The sequence below is a fragment of the Heterodontus francisci genome, chromosome 48, assembly GCF_036365525.1.
Source record: "Heterodontus francisci isolate sHetFra1 chromosome 48, sHetFra1.hap1, whole genome shotgun sequence".
NCBI classification, from domain to species: Eukaryota; Metazoa; Chordata; class Chondrichthyes; order Heterodontiformes; family Heterodontidae; genus Heterodontus; species Heterodontus francisci.
In genome coordinates, this window is record NC_090418.1 from 3,777,015 (window position 1) to 3,798,888 (window position 21,874).

The 21,874-nt window shown below is 46.1% G+C and overlaps 1 protein-coding gene across 2 annotated transcripts in view; it reads right to left on the reverse strand.

The window, feature by feature from the left end:
• The window catches only part of dvl2 (dishevelled segment polarity protein 2), a 45,289-nt gene that overhangs the window by 10,573 nt on the left and 12,842 nt on the right, over positions 1-21,874 (reverse strand). For both annotated transcript variants that reach the window (XM_068023740.1, XM_068023739.1), the window contains exons 2-10: positions 14,013-14,082; positions 11,797-11,918; positions 9,901-10,007; positions 9,312-9,441; positions 7,685-7,775; positions 5,361-5,430; positions 4,557-4,696; positions 3,786-3,862; positions 657-724 (exon numbers count right to left, since the gene is read on the reverse strand). In XM_068023740.1, coding sequence (XP_067879841.1) covers positions 657-724; positions 3,786-3,862; positions 4,557-4,696; positions 5,361-5,430; positions 7,685-7,775; positions 9,312-9,441; positions 9,901-10,007; positions 11,797-11,918; positions 14,013-14,082 — 875 coding nt within the window. The remainder of the gene's footprint in view (positions 1-656; positions 725-3,785; positions 3,863-4,556; positions 4,697-5,360; positions 5,431-7,684; positions 7,776-9,311; positions 9,442-9,900; positions 10,008-11,796; positions 11,919-14,012; positions 14,083-21,874) is intronic.

Consider the following 21,874-nt stretch of genomic DNA (forward strand, 5'->3'; position numbering starts at 1 on the left):
TTTCATTCTCATTTGCCTTCTCCTTTCCTGACAGCAGTGGCTTGTGCTGGACTATGGGTCCATTTGCACCAAGTGCAATGCAATACATCGTCCAAGTAATCATCTTCCTGTGTGAGCCCTAATCCCACAAGATAGTCAAACGCTGGGAAGAGGGGAGTGGTGTCAAGTGCCCCAGATTTTGTCGTCATCCAAAGTTCACAAACATTCACTTTCCAGCAGGGGTCACCAGATAGAATCATACAACACAGAAGCAGGCCATTCAGCCCATCGTACATGCTCTTTGGAACAGCAATACAATTAGTCTCAGTGGGGATGGAGCTTTACTCTGTATCTAATCCCCGTGCTGTACCTGCCCTGGGTGTGTTTGATGGGGACTGTGTAGAGGGAGCTTTTCTCTGTATCTAACCCCTTGTGCTGTACCTGTCCTGGGTGTGTTTGATGGGGTAGTGTAGAGGGAGCTTTACTCTGTATGTAATCCATGATAAACCTGCCCTGGAAACATCTGAAGCTGACAGTCAAAGTCACTAAAATATATGAGCTTGAGGCATTGAAAAATCAACGCACACAAGTCAATAAAAATTTATTTGCAGCACAGAACATTCTGCTTTTAAATGCAGCAGAAAGTTAAGTCTTCACATAGCTGGCATGATACTTACTTCTGGGCAAAGTGAAATAACCCTGAGGCGATGGGTCCCAGCACTTGGCAACTGTTAAAATGATCGGCCTTAAAACAGGAAAAAGATGCAGGTTAATGTCAAACAAAGTACAGAAGCTCTACAATGAGGGAAAAAGCATCACAGAGCACTTTGGGAAGGGGAAAAGAAAAGGCTGTGCAGCCATTGTGATCCAGGTGCAAGACTTGCTTCAAAGAGGTTCATCTTCCTCATGGTTGGGGCTAAGGATGAATCACCCCTCCCTCCATCCCAGTCACTGCAGAAGAAGGAGCTCATTTGGCCCACCCAGCTCACCTTTCCACAAAAAGGTGAACGCCCCAATTACAGCGTCTAACTGCCTTGAGTGACTCCAGACTTATTCTCCCCCACTGCCCTAATCAGAGGAAATTCCAAACATTGACAGGGTCTGTGAAGTGCTGCTGACATTCTTCCCACTTCTCCTCCACACCCCACCCCCACCAGTTTGTCTCTCTCCTTCTTCTACTGTCATAGTTTAACCTGAAATAGTGCCCAAGATGAATCTTAGCATAGTCGTTTTCACTTAGTATCTCATTTGCCTCCTTTTGAGATTGAAGATTCTCTTATTGGCAAATAAGTGTCTAAATGAGGTAGAGGAACACAAATCAAAGTTGCAGCACAGATTAATAAGGCCACAAAAAAAAACAGGAACAGAACATTGGGGTTCATTGCTAGAGGGTTAGAATTGAAAAGCAGACAAGTTTGTGAAACTTGTATAGAACCTTGGTTAGACCACACTTGGGAGCACAGTTCAGCTCTCCATATTATAAAAAGGATGTAGAAACACTGGAGAAGGTTCAAAAAAGATTTACTAGATTGATACCAGAACTGAGAGTTTATACCTATCAGGAAGGACTGAACAGGTTGGGACACTTTTCTTTGGAAAAGAGAAGGCTGAGGAGTAACCTGAGAGAGGTCTTTAGATTATGAAAGGCTTTGACAGGGTAGATGTAGAGATGATGTTTCCACTTGTGGGGGAGACTAGAGCTAGGGTAAATATTATTTAACACAATGAAGCTGGGATTGATCAGTTTCTTTACTGACTGTCTCAATCATGTTCACATTCACCGTGCTGAGTAACAGATGGCTTCTTTTGCAAATTAAGTCTTAAATGTGATAAGACAGCCCTGAAGCTCCCATGGTTGTGGCATAGAATTTCCAGCACAGAAACAGGCCATTCAGCCCATCTGCTCCATGCTGGTGTTTATGCTCCACGAGTCTCCTCCCACCGCTCTTCATCTCACCCTATCACCATATCCTTCTATTCCTTTCTCCCTCACGTTTTTATCCAGCATCCCCTTAAATACATCTGTTATTCACCTCACCCACTCCCTGTGGTAACAAGTTCCACATTCTCACCACTCTTTGGGTGAAGAAGTTTCTCATGAATTTCCTATTGAATTTATTAGTGACTGTCTATTTATGGCCCCTAATTCTGGACTCCCATATACCCAACTCTCCAACTGCTTCAACAAAATGTCTCCCACCCCCATAAAGATTTTAAAAACTTGCACCGTGCTCCCTTGGGGTACATTATCACCCCCACATCCACTACCCCTGATGTGAACAGATCTAGCTCCATCAATTTCTCTGCATGTCTTTGAGTTTAGGCCAAATGCCTTCCTTGAATTTTTTTTTCAAGTTCTTTGGAATGTTTAAACAAAGACCTTCTTTTTTAGTTAGTTAGTTAGAAATACAGCACTGAAACAGGCCCTTCCGCCCACCGAGTCTGTGCCGACCATCAACCACCCATTTATACTAATCCTACACTAATTCCATGTTCCTACCACATCCCCACCTGTCCCTATATTTCCCTATCACCTACCTATACTAGGAGCAATTTATAATAGCCAATTTACCTATCAACCTGCAAGTCTTTTGGCATGTGGGAGGAAACCGGAGCACCCGGAGGAAACCCACGCAGACACAGGGAGAACTGGCAAACTCCACACAGGCAGTACCCAGAATTGAACCCGGGTTGCTGGAGCTGTGAGGCTGCGGTGCTAACCACTGCGCCGCCCAATGCTTGCTCCAATGGTTAATGGGGCAGTCACTAATTCCACTAAAGGGCAGGAAAATCCCCACTGGCTTGGTCAACAATCCTCCCTCAGCTACTTCACCTAAAGAAAAAACACTAGTTATTTGTTTATTCATGATTGTGGGCTTTTGCAAATAACTGATTTATGCGATACCCTTTGGGATGTCACAAGATGTGGTCTGGAGGTCCCTGCGGCTAAACCAGTAGGGGGAGCATCAAGCAAAGACCAGGTACTTTACCAAAAAGAGGGAACAGAAATACAAAAATAGGGAAGGCTTGGGTCCAGCTACCTACTTGGAAATAACTGGTGAATAACCCCCGGATCGGAGTTTTCACAATTCTTTTTACTTATACAACACTTCTGCGCAGTAAGCAAGTCACATAGCTAGGAGTTAAAATGTCTGTCCGCTCTCACTCATTACTTATCACCATTTTGTACTAACACTGGATGAGAGTGGATGTTCAGTACGTAGGAACAGGAGGAGGCCATTCAGCCTCTCAAGTTTGTTCCGCCATTCAATTAGATCATGGCTGAGCTGCATCTTAACTCCATCTGCACGCCTTGGTTCTGTGACCCTGAATCCCCTTACCCAACAAAAATCTATCAAATTTTCAACTGACCCCCAGGCTCAACAGCTTTTTGGGAGAGAGTGTTGCAGATTTCCACTCCCCTTTGTGTGAAGAAGTGCTTCCTGACATCACCCCTGAATGGCCTGACTCTAATTTTAAGGTTCTGCTCCCTAGTTCTGGATTGCCCCCCACCAGAGGAAATAGGCTTGATAGAGAGAAACTATCAACTCCTTTAATCACCTTAAAAATTAGATCATCCTTTAATCTTCTATACAAATGAATACAAGCCTATACTGAATCTGTCATCGTAATTTAACCCTTTTAGACCTGGTATCATTCTGATAAATCTGCACTGCACCTTCTCCAAGGCTACTAAGTACAATTGCCACAATCCACATGTGAAAATGTGTGAGCAACTAGCCTCTCTCTTAGTAAGGGTTGGGATAGCAGAAGATTCAACAAGGTCAGGTAGTATTGTCACTTACCCAGGCTTGTGTACGATCTCCCTCAGAACCCGCACAGCATCATCATTGCTCATGTTCTCAAAGTTGATATCATTCACCTTAAGGGGGCAGAAGGACCTGTAGTGAGTGGCGCAAGATCCATCCAATTCAAGTACTCACATGTGGACATAACAGACCCATGACCATAACAACCAAGTACCGAAACTTCACGACTACAATACAGACCTTTCAATATTAACTGCGGGTATGGAATTAGAATTGGCTAAATTGGTTAAACGCACTGTCCAATGTGGTACTGAGCTATTCTGACCCAAAGGTTCCCTTTACAGTCTCCAATCTGGCAGTGGAGGGGACACAATTGAGAGTTGTGGGTAGACAGCAATTGATCTCAGTGGAAGAGGTAAAAACGAAACAGCCAGCATTCCCCCTCCTCATTGCTATTCAGAGATCCCTGCTGGAAGATAAGGTGCACATTTATGGATGTCGACAGTGATCGACTGTGATGCAGCCCTAACCACCAATACACGACGGATGGCCTTACCTGGGGTAAGGTACACAGATGGCTACTGGTGCCCGTGGTATCTCTACTGCAGTTACGAGTCAGCAACTCCAGGAGGTAATTGTGCGGGGAACTAAAGCTTAATTACAATGACTTCTGATTGTTCCCCCTCTCATGGTAACACCTTCATGTACAATATACCCACATTTCTAACATGACAGAATGTCAGCTCAGCCTCTGGCTTCATTGTTTGGAGATCTGAGAGACCATAACGTGTGGCTGTTTCCACTTACCTGCAACAACATGTCGCCAGGTTCGATCCTTCCATCCGCTGCTACTGCTCCACCTTTCATTATCGACCCAATGTAAATCCCACCGTCCCCTCGCTCGTTACTCTGGCCAACAATACTGATGCCCAGAAAGTTGTACTTTTCTAGAGTTGGAGAAAATTGAATTTTTTTTGATGATCGGGGCATTTGCTGGGGTTTGAAATGAACATCTGCAATTGTTGCCTTTAATTATTTTTGTTTTAGAAAGGAACAGCCTTCATTTCTATAGCACCATTCACTACCTCAGGTCATCCCAAAGGGCTTCATAGCCAATGAAGTACTCTTGAGGTGTAGTCACTGTTGTAATATAGGAAAAGCAGCAGCCAATTTGCACACAGCGAGGCCCCACAAACAGCCATGTGATAATCATCTGTTTTAATGATGTTGGTTCATGGGTAAATACTGACCACAACACTGGGGTGACCTACCCAGCTCTTCTTCCAATCATGACAAGGGATCTTTTACATCCTAGGGAGCCTCAGTTTAATGTCTCATCTGAAAGATGGCAGCTCCAACTGTGCAGTACTCCCTCAGTACTGGCACTGGAAGTATCAGCCTAGATTTTGTGCTCAGGTGCTACCAGAGCCACAGCTGACACACATTCAGTTCTGTGTGCCACACACGAGCCAAACGACCCATTCTGTGCTGCATGAGCTGGAGTCAGCTGGTTCACACAGCATACAGACCCTGTGACAAAACAGAGATACTCGAGCACAGTGGGTACAGTATTCACCATCAGCATTCCAGAGCACAAAGATACTCACTTACCCATGTTCAATGTGACTGTGATGATGTTCAGCGACATTGTTGAGTCAGTGACGCTGCTGAACGAGGAGGCCTACATGGGTTTAAAAACAGAAAAGCCGAGTCAGAGATAGGGTAAAATAAACTGACAGCCCCTCATCCCTAACTCCCCAAATATCTTCCTCTGAAGATGCCAACTTTTGCTGGAATGTACTCACGAGCCCTCTGATACCTCAAAGTGGCAGCATTACCACAGCTATTTGATAGTGAGATGCATCACAGCCAACCCCAATCCTGTTCTTATCTGACGTCCAGAATCACTGGACAGTGGCCAGGATCTGGAATCACCAGCCTCTTTTAGTCTCCTATGAATATACCCTTCCCCGGCCCAGGGAGGATGTGGATTTGGGTGGAGGGGGGGGGGGGGGGGGAGGGTGGAGAAAGAGTGGTGGGTGGAAAGGAGGACAAACAAGCTACAAATGCTACTACTCAATTGTTTGGTCAAAGGAAAGCAAAGTGGCCCAGAGTTCCCACTCACCAGTTTTCCCCACTCCGTCAAGAACAACTTGTTTATAATTTTACCATACCCGCTTCCCCCTCACTCACCTCTTGCTCCCATCCCAATGGCCTAGTATAAGAACGCAGAAACAAAGTAAGTAGGGGCAGAAGGTGGTCATACGCCCTTCAAGCCTGCTCTGCCATTCTATACGACTGTGACTGATCTTCTACCTCAACTCCACCTTCCCACACTATTCCCATATCCCTCGATTCCCTTCGTGTCCAAAAATCTGTCGACCTCAGTCTTGAGAAACCCTCTGAGTGAAGAGATTTCTCCTGAGCTCGGTCTTAAATGGCCTACCCCTTATACTGAGACTATCACCTAGTTATGGACTCTGCAGCCAGAAGAAAACAGTTTCTCAGCATCTACCCAGTCAAGACATCGAAGAATTTTACATGTTTCAATAAGATCACCTCTCATTCTTCTAAAGCTCAGAGAATATAAGCCCATTCCACTCAATCTCTCCTCATAGGACAGTCGTCTCATCCAATCTAGTGAACCCTTTGCTGCATCCACTCTAAGGCCAGCACAGGTTTGGAATACATCTTATGAGAATCCCACACACTACAAGTAAACAAATTGACAGTATCCAACACCATCAAACATGAGCAGCGTTACCAACTGAACAATATTAGTTTCACATTCGATACTATTCGTTTGCTGCAAAATTATTGTTTAGGTACCAGGAAAACACGCAAAGCCTGGGAAAGGTGCAGAGGACGGCCTGAACCCTAGTTTCAGAGGACTGAGCTGCGAAAGATTAAAAATAATGAAATCTTAAGCCTTGAAAGGAGGTGAATACGAGAGCACCGTATAGTGACGTATCAAAGTAGATCCCTTTGGGTGCTATTCATGTCATAGCATAACCGCAGGACAAGGAGCAATGCTCCCTCTAATTTCTATTTGATCAGCCCCGACGACCAGATTGTAACTGTTTCCCCTTGCCAATATTCCCTTCAAGCCGCAAGGGTGCGTGGTCGCGCAGCAATCAGGACCATACCACATGGGTCGTGCAGCCAGACTGTTGCACTGCGCATTCCCTTTAAGATTGCCAAGAGCCGCACATCTTAAGGGGAACGTTGCTGGTCAGCGACCTGTGTGGTTTGGTCCTGATGGCTGTGCGACCACGCACCCTTGCGGCTTGAAGGGAATACTGGCAAGGGGAAAGAGTTACAATCTGATCAAAGGGCGAGTTCGGGGCTGATGTTTAAATCATGAGATTTAATGAAGCTGTCCAAAATGATGAAGGGTTTTGACAGAGTAGATAGGGAGACACTGTTTCCAGTGACAGGAGGGTCAGAAACCAGAGGACACAGATTTAAGATAATTAGCAAAACATCAAGGGAGTGGGGAGATGAGGAGAATTTTATTTATGCAGCGAGAGGTTGTGATCTGGAACACGCTGCCTTTAAGTATTGAATCTACTTTCACTACCCTACCTTTCAAAAGGCATTGGGTAAATACTTGAAGGGAAAAAATTTGCAGGGCTATGGGAGCAAGACTAATTGGATCGCTGTTTCAAAGAGCCTCCTGTGCCATATGAGTCTGTGTCAGGAGGCACTTCACACTGAGTGAAGAACATCTGCAATGGGTTGATTTGGGAGGTGAAGGAGCAGAGGCAAAAACCCAGGTCATTAAACAGACTTATAATTCCAAAATTTGGCAAGGTGGGAGCTATAGGTTTCTTCGGAAGAAGTTTTAAAGGCTGTCCAGCCTCACTCATTTACACTTATTTGGTGCAATTGAAAAGACACCAAAAAAAGGCCTCAACAACAAAGTCAACTCTTACTCGCTCGAGCCGCGGGGGGCGCTGCTTCCGTCTGCGGCGGTGACGCTTCAGGATCCGGGAAGAGTTGCTTTGCTCGGTGGAGCTGCTGAATCTAGGGGGGAGAAAAAAAAAGGGTCAAATAAAACCTGAATGAAACTCAATGTTATTTGCCCACTTGGCGCGCTCACTGTCTGCAGCAGTGAGCTTGCTGTGAAGTGAAGTGGTTTTTGTTTTTCAAGAAGTTCCTCGGATCCTGCAGCACACGTCCCATTCCTTCTCTCCACCCACTCTCACTCAAACTGGCTGTGTCTGAAACATGGTTCTTGCTGGGCTACAGTTCCCTGGAAACCTGGCCGCTTCACTGCACCCCCCACCGCCCCCCCAGAAAATTGCTAATCTTCATTAATGAGCTCAGTGCGCAGCAGAAGGCTAGTGAACAAGGGCCGAATGGCAAAGCCCGATGCTGTTCCCACACAATGCCCTGGATAGCAATCAGAAGAGGGAACGAAGGTCACCTTTTCCTCAGCCTCAGCAGTGCTGTGGACTAAGGACAACTGCAGTGCTCCAAACTGCCGTCCCAGCCAAGATCAGGTAGCTCAGCACAGACTGGGAGTCGGGCCTGGAAATATTCTGGACCACATGGCTTAGTACCACAGCAGGCAGTGCTGTTGCCAACCAGATCATACAGATTTTGGGACCAGGAGCAGCCAATCCAGTCTACTAATCACACTGTGCTTCACCTTGCCTTACACAACTCCACTGGCGCCACATACCTTCCGGCGAAGCTGGCGTTCCCAATGGAAACGTGCACTGATTTGAAGATCTAGTATTACTGTTATCAGCTGTGCTGACATTGCACCACAGAAACTGGAGGACACTGTTTAACCCCATGAGCCTATTCTGCCAATCAATTCGATCATGGCTGCTCTGCATCTTAACTCCATCTACCTACCAGGTTCCCAACACCTCTGGGTCTGAGCGGACTTGCACTGCTGGGCTGGGAACTGTTTTCAAGCAGGTTGATCAGTAAAAGTCCCAACGCCACAGAACCGAGGGCTCACAGACGCACCAGCGATGAACCACCCCCTGCACTTGGATCAGTAGGAACCTGTACACCGTTTGCTTGGATGCAGCCAGACTTGAAAGGAGATCAGGAAGAATGGGAGCCAATGAAAGACAATACCAAGGCTGAGAACAGAGGAAGAGATAAGGTAGATCAGGCTAATGGTGAATAAGGTGATGTTTGGTTTTTGAAAGCCTACAGATTGTAGGAGTCTGGGAAAAACTGTGAGCCAAGAAGTTTCACTAGTTTGCAATCTGGAAAAGAGCGAGTTCAGGAGACTCTGTGGCTCTTAAATTTCAGTGAGGATGCAAGAAGAAGCAGCAGCTGTTATGACAGCGTGTTTGAAGATTAGGAGGATAAATTTAGGAAAGGTCATTCAAGCAGTGACAAGAGCAGTATTGATAAAATGGAGAGAAACCAGTTAAGAGAAGGAGGCAGCAAGAAAGCGCCACACACAACGAAACAGAAGGCAAGAGACACATTGCCTCTCAGAGGATAAATTTTTTTCTTGCACTCTGCTTAGGACCTGAAGGGAGCTTTGTGAACCAGAATGAAAGAAATTGTCATGACATCTGAGAGGAATACCTGCTAGCTGCATCATCCTCATCTGAATCGCAGAAACTGGTTGTTTCTAGCTCGCTGCTCAGGATTGTGGATGAGCTCTCGTAGCCAGCAAGATGGCGTTCCATCTTAGGGTGTCCATTAATTCTGGGACCTAGAACAGCACAGAACACATCACTTAACTGCCATGACAGCCACGTGCAATTGTGCTGTAACTACACATGCACACTTGACGTGCAAACTTTACAGCAGGTGTTGGTGATCAGGAGCAGGAGTACTGGATGCTTTTCCCTATTCCCACAAACAGGAATTATGTGGAAAATTATAAACCCTAAATCACTACAGACTGGTGCTTGAACCTTTAAGGCTCCATGCAACACAGCGCATTTTGTTCAGTCACCAAAGTCACTGTTCTGGTGCGGTTATCTATTCCAGGCAGCTCTGACAATATTAAACAGGCTAGAAAGCAACAGAGTAACACCATACATATTCAGATTCTTAGAAATTTCAAAAAGTTCGCTGTTACAAATACAAATATTTGTGTGCATAACCAATCTCTCAATGCCAACCTAAGTTACAGCATCCCCTCAGGTTTCCCCCTCTTTGCTCTCACCATGTTCCATACTCTCTCTGCGTCGAGGTTTCTCTCTCCGCGACAAGACCACAGATTCTGTCTCTGTCTCATTGTCCAGATTCTCCCGACTCCCTGTCACATTTGCACTGCAAGATGTAGGGAAAACATTCACACCCCTTTCAGGGGAATTGCACAAGAATGAGATACACAAACTGTAGCTAAAAGATGCAACCTTTAAAACAAAACCTTCCCTTTAATAACAAACACCTAACTGTTCTTACAACAGCTATAAAGATAAAGCTACATGCTTAGAGTAATCTATGACTTCCCCATTGTACAAAGCTTTCCTTATAAAGCATTTTCCTCACCTTCAGGTCTAGGTGATCTGCAGAAGGAAGCAATGAATCACATTGTGTTGCACTGCCTACCTGAAGAGGGCAATGAGAGTATTCATCATGCCCATTCATCTACATTAAAACAACTGAGTGACACCTCACTCTCTGGAATTTGAGTGCTCCAAGCTAACACTGTTTCGTCTGTCTTATTAGTCAGACCCACAGCAATAGGTTCTAAAGCTGCCTGGTTCCAGTGCCAATCTTGGGTCTCATTACTAGATTTGCAACCCAATTGGACGGACAAAACGTGTAGGTGTACTGCTCCAGTGACAGTCTTAACTCATCAAACCGATCCCATCACCAGTGACAGACCAGTATTGCAAGCTATTCTTACACTGCTCAAAATACTTTCTCCATACATGACCCAATCTGGCAAAATCTATATAACACAGAGTGCTTTTTTTGCAATTGAAATGGACAAAACAACACTGAAATCCTAGTGACAATACTGCAGAGCAAGCAGAAATTTGTCTCTCAAAAATCACAGATCAAGTCCTTCAGGCCCTCCGAAACTCCTAACAGGTTTTAAAAACTCCCCCACAGGCCCCCAGTCTCTCAGAAATCTTTTGAATTTTATGAGGGAGGAGTGAGTGTTAATCCTATGCTTCCTTTGTTGAAGTTATTGGAACAGATAATTATGCGCTTTCCCCCCCTAAATTAAGCCTCCCTGTAAAACTACTGAATACTATGTGACACTCAGAGTGACTCTGCTGGCAAGCTTGGGCGATCACCTCTGGTTCCAGTTCTAGAAACACTCACATTAGCCCATGTTTACATACTTGTTAGAAAATAACATGGTTAAACGCAATGCACCCTTTCCCAACACTATCTGTACAGGACGCTGCAGGTAACATGCCAGCCAGCATTCATAACAGATGATTATAGAGACAAGCTAATGTAAGCAAGACTTGGGAATATAATTTTGGGACAGTGGGCAAAATATACAATGTATAAAACTGTTTAATTTGCACAAGTGAAAAAGGCAATAACTCTGAAATTATAAGCTTAACTAACTTAGCCTTTTTTTGTGATAATGGGTAAGGTGTTAGGTTTGGGGAATGGAACAGTTTCCATTTCAGCCACTTACTACCAGCCCTAAAGCACATCTAACACTTTCCCACACCATCCCCCCCCACCCATCTCAAAAACACCAGTCTGCCACTTGCCATGTCAGCCTCTGAGTGAGATTGTTAATTTAATGCCAAACTGGGGCAGTTTAACGCTACAAGCCCAAGGGTTGAGAATGCATCAAACCCACTTCACCCAAGACCCTCAACAGACAACACAGACCTTCATCCCATTAGGTTGGATGGAATTTCAAGAGGTGAATAATCGGCGTCTCACTGCATCTTCTTACTGCTGCTCTCCCACCACCCCTCCCCACCCGCAATCCCTGGATGCTACCTTTTTAAATATTACTTTTAGTCTTATAGATATATCAAATATTCTAACAGAGTTTCCTTCTCCAATTCCTCCATTCACAATAGACACTAGCAACCTATCTCAGTGACAGAGTTAATAAACTGGTGATATCACTCACTGGAAGGACGGAGGTCTCGAGTCTCCGATTCCACCCGTCCGTTCTATCGGAGGGGGCACATCTGCCACACTGCTAACTGGGTGAGGTGCTGGTTCTGACTGTGAACCTTCAGCAGACACCAACTACGAGAGAGAAAAAAACAAGTATAGAACTGTAAACAATGAGCACAGGCAGGAAGGCAATAAGGATCCATTCAAACAATACTTACAACCTGCACAAGAATTAAGATCATTCAACATAGTAGCTTTCTGCTTAAACTGCAAAGGGAAAATTCTTTCCCTTGCTTAACGTGGTACTGACTCAAGTCACAGAGGTTCAGGATAGACTCTGAATCCATGTAGGGTTAGCTGATCTCGACCAGTACAACTGTCATTACAACTGGTCACAGTGCTGGGCTACAGAAGGGAAGAAGTCAGCAAGGCTGAATATTGTCCTGTGACCAACTTCACCCCATCAATACTGGCTAATGCTTGTGTATGAACATCAGGATTGAGCATAGCTGCAACAGTCTGTCCATGTGACCAAACAGCTTGCTCAACATGCACCAACTAGGTTCAGATGAGCAGGGTGCAGAAGGCATAAATGGAAGCCCACAATTTTGAGAGAAAAATGAAAGAGAAAATATATTAAAATCTGGACAATGGAAAGGCCTTCACCAAATGTACTGGTTAGTGCAATGAATGGTGCCTCCTCTGCACATGCCGGAGAGGGCAACAACATGCACTCCACCTCCACATCAGACTCTCCCTCACTTGCACTTGACTTTCCATTTAGAAAAACATTTGACTGATGCAGGCAGGCCTGGTGTGTCGAAAGCACCAAATGTCCACCAGGCTCAGCCTGCAGAAAGCGTCAGGGATCAACTGTGCCCCTTCCAACTTGACATTCAAGCTCTCAGCCTTTCAATAAATTAACACAGATTAAAAGCGATCCCACAGTGAGCAGTGTACAATAAGATTCTGATGAAACAGCTTCCTGTAATAACTCTACCGGTTTAAAACATTACAATACATGGCAATTCCAAAGCACCATCTAAACTTTTGATTCTACAACAGCTGTTTCCCATCAGAGAAATGATTGTTTCCTTAATTAGCATCCTGAAGGAAACAACTCCATAGGCACTCAGCCAGGACAACTAATAAAGGACCCTGCTGATTTAACCCTGCAAAGACTGTAATGTGTCCTCCGACAGGCAGTCTGTCAAGACAGCTAATAAAGAGAGGGCCTCGCTGGTATAACTCCCACAAGCTGCATCTTTTTTCAATCTTGTCAAGTCTCACCACGCTCACAGGAGTAGTTTCTTCACAAATAAAGTTCAACAGCAACATAACCTCCCATCCTCCGACCACTGCCCCCCTCCCCCCACCACAATGTGCCCGTGCCTCATACAAGAGCCTTCGCAGTTACTGTTGGCAGGCTCCTCCATCGCGTCGAGAAGCAGACTGCATGACAGCCGAGTAACTTGCTGATCCCAGCCAATGCCCACACCCACAAAATTCCAGCAAACTGTTGGCAGCAGGAACTTTGGTCAACATCCCCTCCGCCCCAGATCTTGGCCATATTGCGCCACTTGAGATTGCGACAGAGCAAACTAGGTCGTTCCTGGCCTGTAACTCACTGCCTTTCACCAGTTGAGCCATTATGGGTTGAGAAAGGAATCATTGTACAGTCACAAAACATATTGAATGACTCAGGACTGAAGCTAATAGTCTAACAACTATCTTCTCAACTCTGCACTTCAAGAATTTAGATTATTTTATCTGCGAGGAACTTTCACTGCTTAGATAAAGATGAAGGGGCTACACTCTTTGTCCAAAACATTAACTAACTAAACCAAGAGTGTCTGCTGCCAAGCACATTTTGCACACGGGTTTGCAACTCAAAACAGTGTCAATATTAAGTAGAAATTAATTCATTTCACCATCAACTACCATCAAGATATTTTTTGGGTCAAACACTGTCTGCTCTCAGAATGGAGTACCACAAAACAACAATCTCAGAGGTGAAGAGGCAATGCATAATCCCAAACACCATCCACTTCCCTTACAGTGTAATGGGGTACACATCCTTTCATACCCACTCTGGCAGACAGATTGATTAATTACCACCCTCACCCCTGCGTATCTGGCCTCAAGGTTCCAAAACTGAAAGCCCAGTGTCAACACATTTTAGATAAACAGCGCAAGGCTACGACCCCCACAGAGAAGGCTTCTTACCCAGGATACGACTCTCCCATTGAAACAGGGCAGCTTTGCATTGTCATCAGAGATCTCTTCCTTTACAACACTGAAAATCAAACAAAAATCAGAATGAAATGCTGTTAGCTCAGGGTTGGCAGGTACAAGGGCAAAAAAATAGTTTTCCAGGAGGAAACAAGGGGAATCCATGAGTGAACACTTCAACAGAATTTCAGCCATAATTATATCATTGCTTTCCTAGCCTTAACCACTCACTTTTACATTAAAGACTTGCATTTCTACAGTGCCTCAGGATGGCCCAAAGTGCTTTGCAGCTAATGAAGTACTTTTTGAAGTATAGTCACTATTGTAATCTAGGAAATGCAGCTGCTAATTTGCAAACTCCCACAGACAGCAGTGTGATAATGACCAGATAAACTGTTTCAGTGATATTGATTGAGGGATAAATACGGGCCAAGACACCTGTCAGAGCCCCATTGCTCTTCGGTGCCATGGACAGAGGGGGCCTCGGTTTAACGCCTCACTTGACAGTTGGCACCTGACAGTGCTGCACTCCTTCGGTACTACACTGGAGTGCCAGCCTAGATTTTGGGATCTAGTCCCTGTAAGTGGGACTCAAACCCACAACCTTCTGACTCAGAGGCAACATTAAGGGTTTTAATTTTAATCTGATTTTGAGAGCAACCTTGATTCGGCAGTCTGCTCCATTTCCAATCACAGACTACAGACATTCTCCATTGCCTGTTGGTGGCGGACTGCGCAAGCAGCCCACCTGGGCAGCAGTAAACTATCTGCATAGCTGCAGGAGTCATAACTCCGCATTAAAATGGCCTAAAAATAATTAGCTGGCTAGGAACAAGAGACCCCATGCCAAAATAAAAATGAAACAAAAGGTGTTTATTCTCCACCAAGGACAGCATCCAAAGTTATGCTCCTTTGGAACACACATTGCACTCATTTTCAGCACTGAGCTGGTTTCCTGCATCGAAGGAGCAGCAGCGTTGAATCTGACAGCAGATTCAGAATTATCTGGCTGCATTCCACTATTACAACTGTGTAAATAGGACTGTTTATATTAACTCTGGGGTGGAAAGAAGAAGTGTTGAATTACTATTTGTTGCACTTAGTAGAGTAAAAGCACCATTAACGGATCTTCGATAACGAGCTTGAGGGGTACCGCACATTGGTAAGAGTTGTCACCTGTACTGATACATTCAACTTGCAGCCAGCTGTGTGCGACCCGAGCTTCAGGAACTGTGTGTGTTAACAACCACTGTCATCAATGTAAAAGAGCCATGTGTTTTGCTAATACATTTAATTTAATGTCTTACAATGTAGGGGCATCAGCTCTTTCAATGAACTTGTAAAGGAAGCACCTGAACGCCAACTGGGATTCCTGCCCCTATCTGGTTTTGGACTTGGCAACAGCTGACAGCCCAAGTGTTGGGGCTCCCACAAAGCACATCACTGGTTGCCGTCAGTCAAGGATATTCCCACAATTCTCCAGCACCTGTCCCCATATCAACTGCACCCCCACTTAAGCCACAGAGGAGAAGAAAATTCAAGACTAATTGGCTCTTCAGGGATGTTGTTGATTTGGGAAGTCATTGCCGTGTCGCTCTCCCATTCTCCATCCACACCCATTTGTCCCTTACTGTTGCATGTATTTCTCCCACACCATGTCCTGCAGGCTCAGCACTCAAATCCTCTCTGATCTACATTGGCTTTCCACCTGCTAACACATTATATTTAAAATCCTGGTCTTAAGCATTTCCAAGGCCTCATCCCACCCAATCTTTGGAACCTGGCTACAACCTCTGTCCATCCTACACACTACCAATCTTTACGCCACCACTGGTGGGGGAGCTCACAGACATCTCTGTCCTCCTCCCAGTCTCCAAACCACCTTTAAAAACCTTCTCAAAATCTACCTCTTTAACCAAGCTATTGGTCACCTCTCCTAATCTTTCTTCCTGGTTCAATGTCTATACTCTTATACCAATCTGTGAAATGCTTTATGTTAAAAAGCACTATATAAACGCAAACTGCTATTGTTAACCCTCCCACTGTAGATGCAATCCCAAAACGGGACTGGGTTTTTCTTTCGCCACAGATAAAGCTACGAGCAAGATTCTTTTCGTACCACCCCCTGATCCTACCTGAAATTGTAGAGGTCAGAAGGTTGCAGGTACAATCCCTGCCTGTACTGACTTAGTTCACCTCAGCCAAGTATCAGAAGCGAAGGCTACAATTAGCCTCAGCGCCCAAGGGCTAAGAAGAACAGTCAGGCAGGGTTTCTGCTTGATCAACAACCAGTAAACTACAGCTGGAACATAAACGCTGGGTTTTCATTGTCAAAGAGCCTGCCAGCTTTCACCCTCTGGCCTCACATATTGCAGAATGATCGTTCAGTCAAGCTATCAAAGGTTTACCAGTGTGCATGGACCACACACCAGTACTATTGAGAAAGGAAGGGGAAAAAGGGTGCAGAACAAGAAATTTGTTACTAGTCATAGAGTCATAGAAAGATACAGCACTGGAACAGGCCCTTTGGCCCACTGAGTCTGTGCCGACCATCAACCACCCATTTATACTTCTTTTGGGCCTCCTTATCTCGAGAGACAATGGATACGCGCCTGCAGGTGGTCAGTGGTTTGTGAAGCAGCGCCTGGAGTGGCTATAAAGGCCAATTCTGGAGTGACAGGCTCTTCCACAGGTGCTGCAGAGAAATTTGTTTGTTGGGGCTGTTGCACAGTTGGCTCTCCCCTTGCGCCTCTGTCTTTTTTCCTGCCAACTACTAAGTCTCTTCGACTCGCCACAATTTAGCCCTGTCTTTATGGCTGCCCGCCAGCTCTGGCGAATGCTGGCAACTGACTCCCACGACTTGTGATCAATGTCACACGATTTCATGTCGCGTTTGCAGACGTCTTTATAACGGAGACATGGACGGCCGGTGGGTCTGATACCAGTGGCGAGCTCGCTGTACAATGTGTCTTTGGGGATCCTGCCATCTTCCATGCGGCTCACATGGCCAAGCCATCTCAAGCGCCGCTGACTCAGTAGTGTGTATAAGCTGGGAATGTTGGCCGCTTCAAGGACTTCTGTGTTGGAGATATAGTCCTGCCACCTGATGCCAAGTATTCTCCGAAGGCAGCGAAGATGGAATGAATTGAGACGTCGCTCTTGGCTGGCATACGTTGTCCAGGCCTCGCTGCCGTAGAGCAAGGTACTGAGGACACAGGCCTGATACACTCGGACTTTTGTGTTCCGTGTCAGTGCGCCATTTTCCCACACTCTCTTGGCCAGTCTGAACATAGCAGTGGAAGCCTTACCCATGCGCTTGTTGATTTCTGCATCTAGAGACAGGTTACTGGTGATAGTTGAGCCTAGGTAGGTGAACTCTTGAACCACTTCCAGAGCGTGGTCGCCAATATTGATGGATGGAGCATTTCTGACATCCTGCCCCATGATGTTCGTTTTCTTGAGGCTGATGGTTAGGCCAAATTCATTGCAGGCAGACGCAAACCTGTCGATGAGACTCTGCAGGCATTCTTCAGTGTGAGATGTTAAAGCAGCATCGTCAGCAAAGAGGAGTTCTCTGATGAGGACTTTCCGTACTTTGGACTTCGCTCTTAGACGGGCAAGGTTGAACAACCTGCCCCCTGATCTTGTGTGGAGGAAAATTCCTTCTTCAGAGGATTTGAACGCATGTGAAAGCAGCAGGGAGAAGAAAATCCCAAAAAGTGTGGGTGCGAGAACACAGCCCTGTTTCACACCACTCAGGATAGGAAAGGGCTCTGATGAGGAGCCACCATGTTGAATTGTGCCTTTCATATTGTCATGGAATGAGGTGATGATACTTAGTAGCTTTGGTGGACATCCGATCTTTTCTAGTAGTCTGAAGAGACCACGTCTGCTGACGAGGTCAAAGGCTTTGGTGAGATCAATGAAAGCAATGTAGAGGGGCATCTGTTGTTCACGGCATTTCTCCTGTATCTGACGAAGGGAGAACAGCATGTCAATAGTCGATCTCTCTGCACGAAAGCCACACTGTGCCTCAGGGTAGACGCGCTCGGCCAGCTTCTGGAGCCTGTTCAGAGCGACTCGAGCAAAGACTTTCCCCACTATGCTGAGCAGGGAGATTCCACGGTAGTTGTTGCAGTCACCGCGGTCACCTTTGTTTTTATAGAGGGTGATGATGTTGGCATCGCGCATGTCCTGGGGTACTGCTCCCTCGTCCCAGCACAGGCATAGCAGTTCATGTAGTGCTGAGAGTATAGCAGGCTTGGCACTCTTGATTATTTCAGGGGTAATGCTGTCCTTCCCAGGGGCTTTTCCGCTGGCTAGGGAATCAATGGCATCACTGAGTTCCGATTTGGTTGGCTGTATGTCCAGCTCATCCATGACTGGTAGAGGCTGGGCTGCATTGAGGGCAGTCTCAGTGACAGCATTCTCCCTGGAGTACAGTTCTAGGTAGTGCTCAACCCAGCGGTCCATCTGTTTGCGTTGGTCAGTGATTATGTCCCCCGATTTAGATTTGAGGGGGGTGATCTTCTTGATGGTTGGCCCAAGAGCTCTCTTCATGCCATCATACATTCCTCTGATGTTTCCGGTGTCTGAGGCCAGCTGAATATGACTGCATAGGTGTTGCCAGTAGTCGTTTGCGCAACGCCTAGCTGTTCTTTGTGCAGTACTTCTGGCTGCTTTAAGTGCTGCGGGTGTTAAATCGCTGGGGGCTTTCTTGTAGTTCAAAAGTGCAATGCGCTTAGCGGCTATGACAGGTTCCAGCTCTTCATTATGAGATTGAAACCAGTCTGCATTTCTCTTCGCACTTTTGCCGTAGGTGGTCAAAGCTGACTCATAGATGGCGTCTCTGATGTGGGCCCACTTGGTCTCAGCATCCCCTGTGGGAGTGTTTTGAAGGGCTGTTACAAGTGAATTTAGAAATTTTTGTAACAGCTGTGGGTGAGAAATTCTGCTCGTGTTGATGCGCGGGTGGCCCTTCTGCTTGGAATGATGCAACTTCTTTGGTCTGAGTCTAACCTTGCTGCACACCAGTGGTCGGTGTCGCAGTCCGCACTGTGGAAGCTGCGTGTGATTTGAACACTGTTTAAGGCGGCTCGCCTTGTGACAATGAGGTCTAGCTGGTGCCAACGACGTGATCTTGGGTGCCTCCATGAAACCTGGTGACAGGGTTTAGTGTGAAAGAACGAGTTGGTGATGCAGAGGTTATGATAGGTACACAACTCAAGCAGTCTCTGCCCGTTCTCATTCATCCTTCCAACGCCATAGCGCCCAAGGCAGGAGGGCCATGAGTCATGGTCGGCCCCAACCCTGGCATTAAAGTCTCCCAGCAGGAATAGGTGTTCGGTGTTGGGGATGCTGCTAATGATGTTATGGAGTTGTTCATAGAACTGGTCTTTAGCTTCAGGTGCGGAACAGACTGTTGGAGCATAGATGCTGAGTAGGTGTACTGGACCAGAGGTGGTGAGCAGTCGGATGGACAGTATGCGTTCCGAGCCATTTGAGGGAGGCTCTATCATGCTGAGCAAGGAGTTTCTGATGGCGAAGCCCACTCCATGCTGTCTTGGTTCTTCAGGATCCCTGCCCTGCCAGAAGAAGGTGTAGTCTTGCTCTGCTAGAGAGCCACTCGCGGGGAGGCGAGTCTCCTGAAGTGCTGCAATGTCCACATTGAGTCTACTGAGCTCGTTGTTAATGATGGCGGTCTTCCGAGAATCGTTGATTTGTGTAAGGTCTTCCGACAGGCCAGGACACATAGTTCTGACGTTCCAGCTTGCAAAGCGAAGGGCTGGTACCTTCTTTCCTTTTTTCATGTTGTTTGGTGCGGTGTATCAGTCCACCTTTCGGGCAATGACCCTGAGCTCCAAGCACCCATTGAAGCAGGCAGACTGTGGCGGGACAGAACCTTATTGACCGGGGGCTGCCCGGTTTGAGGCGGGCGGTAGCTGTCCAGTGAGGTGCAATGACCTCTCCCACCGACAAAGGCAACCCGTGGCGCCCAGTTTCTACGCCAATTTATCTGGACTTATAACCCGTAACTGCTGCCTTCCGTCTTGTTTCAGTCGCTGTGAGGCAACCTACATTAATCCCATATTCCCTACCACATCCCCACCTTCCCTCAATTCTCCTACCGCCTAGCTACACTAGGGGCAATTTACAATGGCCAATTTACCTATCAACCTGCAAGTCTGGCTGTGGGAGGAAACTGGAAACCCACGCGGTCACAGGGAGAACTTGCAAACTCCACACAGGCAGTACCCAGAACTGAACCCGGGTCCCTGGAGCTGTGAGGCTGCAGTGCTCGAGTGAAGGGATAAAGTTGACTCAGACTGAACTCCATTCCGACATCTCTCATCCTCAGCACTTTGAAGATTTAAGGGTTTTACAAACCAGGTTGCCTAACTGAGCACAAAGCCAAAACAAAGAAACAGTTACACGAGTGTCTAATGCAATGTACTCACCCAGGGGCTCATCTGTTCAGATACTTACTACACATCAGCAGACGTATTATTCAGCAGCTCATAATACAAAGCGGAGGCATTCAAACCCATTCCTTTTCTGCACTGATAAGGCGGAATGTGCAAGGTAGTCAGGGGCCATTAATTGGAGGGTACAGTTAGTGTTTAATTAACAGAGGAAAAATTCCAGTTTGTGGATAGGCTCCCAACTCCTTTTCAAACAAACAGCCGTGGGCTCTGAAGGAGGTCTATTCATCAAGAACAGCACAATACTTGAACAAGCTGCTTAATATTCAATTTCAATCAGCCCAGCTAATCAGTTAGCCAAAAGGAACATGAAGGACTGACCCAGAAACGAGGAAATAGTCACAATCACCCCCCCCCACCCCCTCCCCCAATCCCGCTAAGCTCATCAGCGTTGCATGGAGTGTTATTAGTTTAATAAGGTGTAATGGTGAGAGCCTGAAACTTTCAGTCACACTGCAGATATTGTCCATTCATTTCAGTAAATTACAAAAGATGCATGTGAAAGTTTCATACCATGGCTACCTAAACAGTGATAGAATATAGTGGTAAACGTATTGATGCTATCCTTCCAAACTTGGGTTGTGCCTCAGGCTGTTCACAACACGTCATATTTGACCGAGATAAGTTTCCAATCACATCTGAACACCACTTAGACTGCCTATTCCCATCTCTATATCATGCGACTCCACCCCACCTCAGCTCAGCTCATCTGCTGCTGAAACCCTCATGAATGCTTTTACTACTTCAAGACTTGACTATTCCAAAGCACTTCTGGCCAGCCTCCCACATTCTATCCTCCGTAAACTTGAGCTCAACAAAAACTCTTACTCGCGCCAAGTCCCATTCTCCAATCACCCCTGTGCTCAATGACTGACATTGGCTCCAGGTCAAGCAACACCTCGATTTTAAAATTCTTATCCTTATTTTCAAGTCCTTCCATGTCCTTGCCCATCTCTATCTCTGTAACCTCCTCTAGCCCTAAACACAGATCTCTGCACCCATTCAATTCCGGCCTCTTCTGCATCCCCAATTTTAATTGTTGCACCATTGACAGCCGGGCCTTGAGCTACCTGGGCCCTAAGCTCTGGAATTCCCTCCCTAAACCTCTCCGCCTCTCTACCCTCCTTTAAGACGCTCCTTAAAACCTACTTCTTTGACCAAATATTTGACCATCGACCCAAATATCGCCTATTGTGGTTCAGTGTCAAAGTTTACTATATAACGCTCCTGTGAAGCGCTTTGGGATGTTTTATTATTTTAAAGGTGCATTATAAATATAGGCTGTTGTTGTGCCTGGAAAGAGCATTTTCAGCTATGTAACACGAAGTTAACATAATAGTGGGTCCAAGTCAATGACAATTAAAGGCCGGCTCA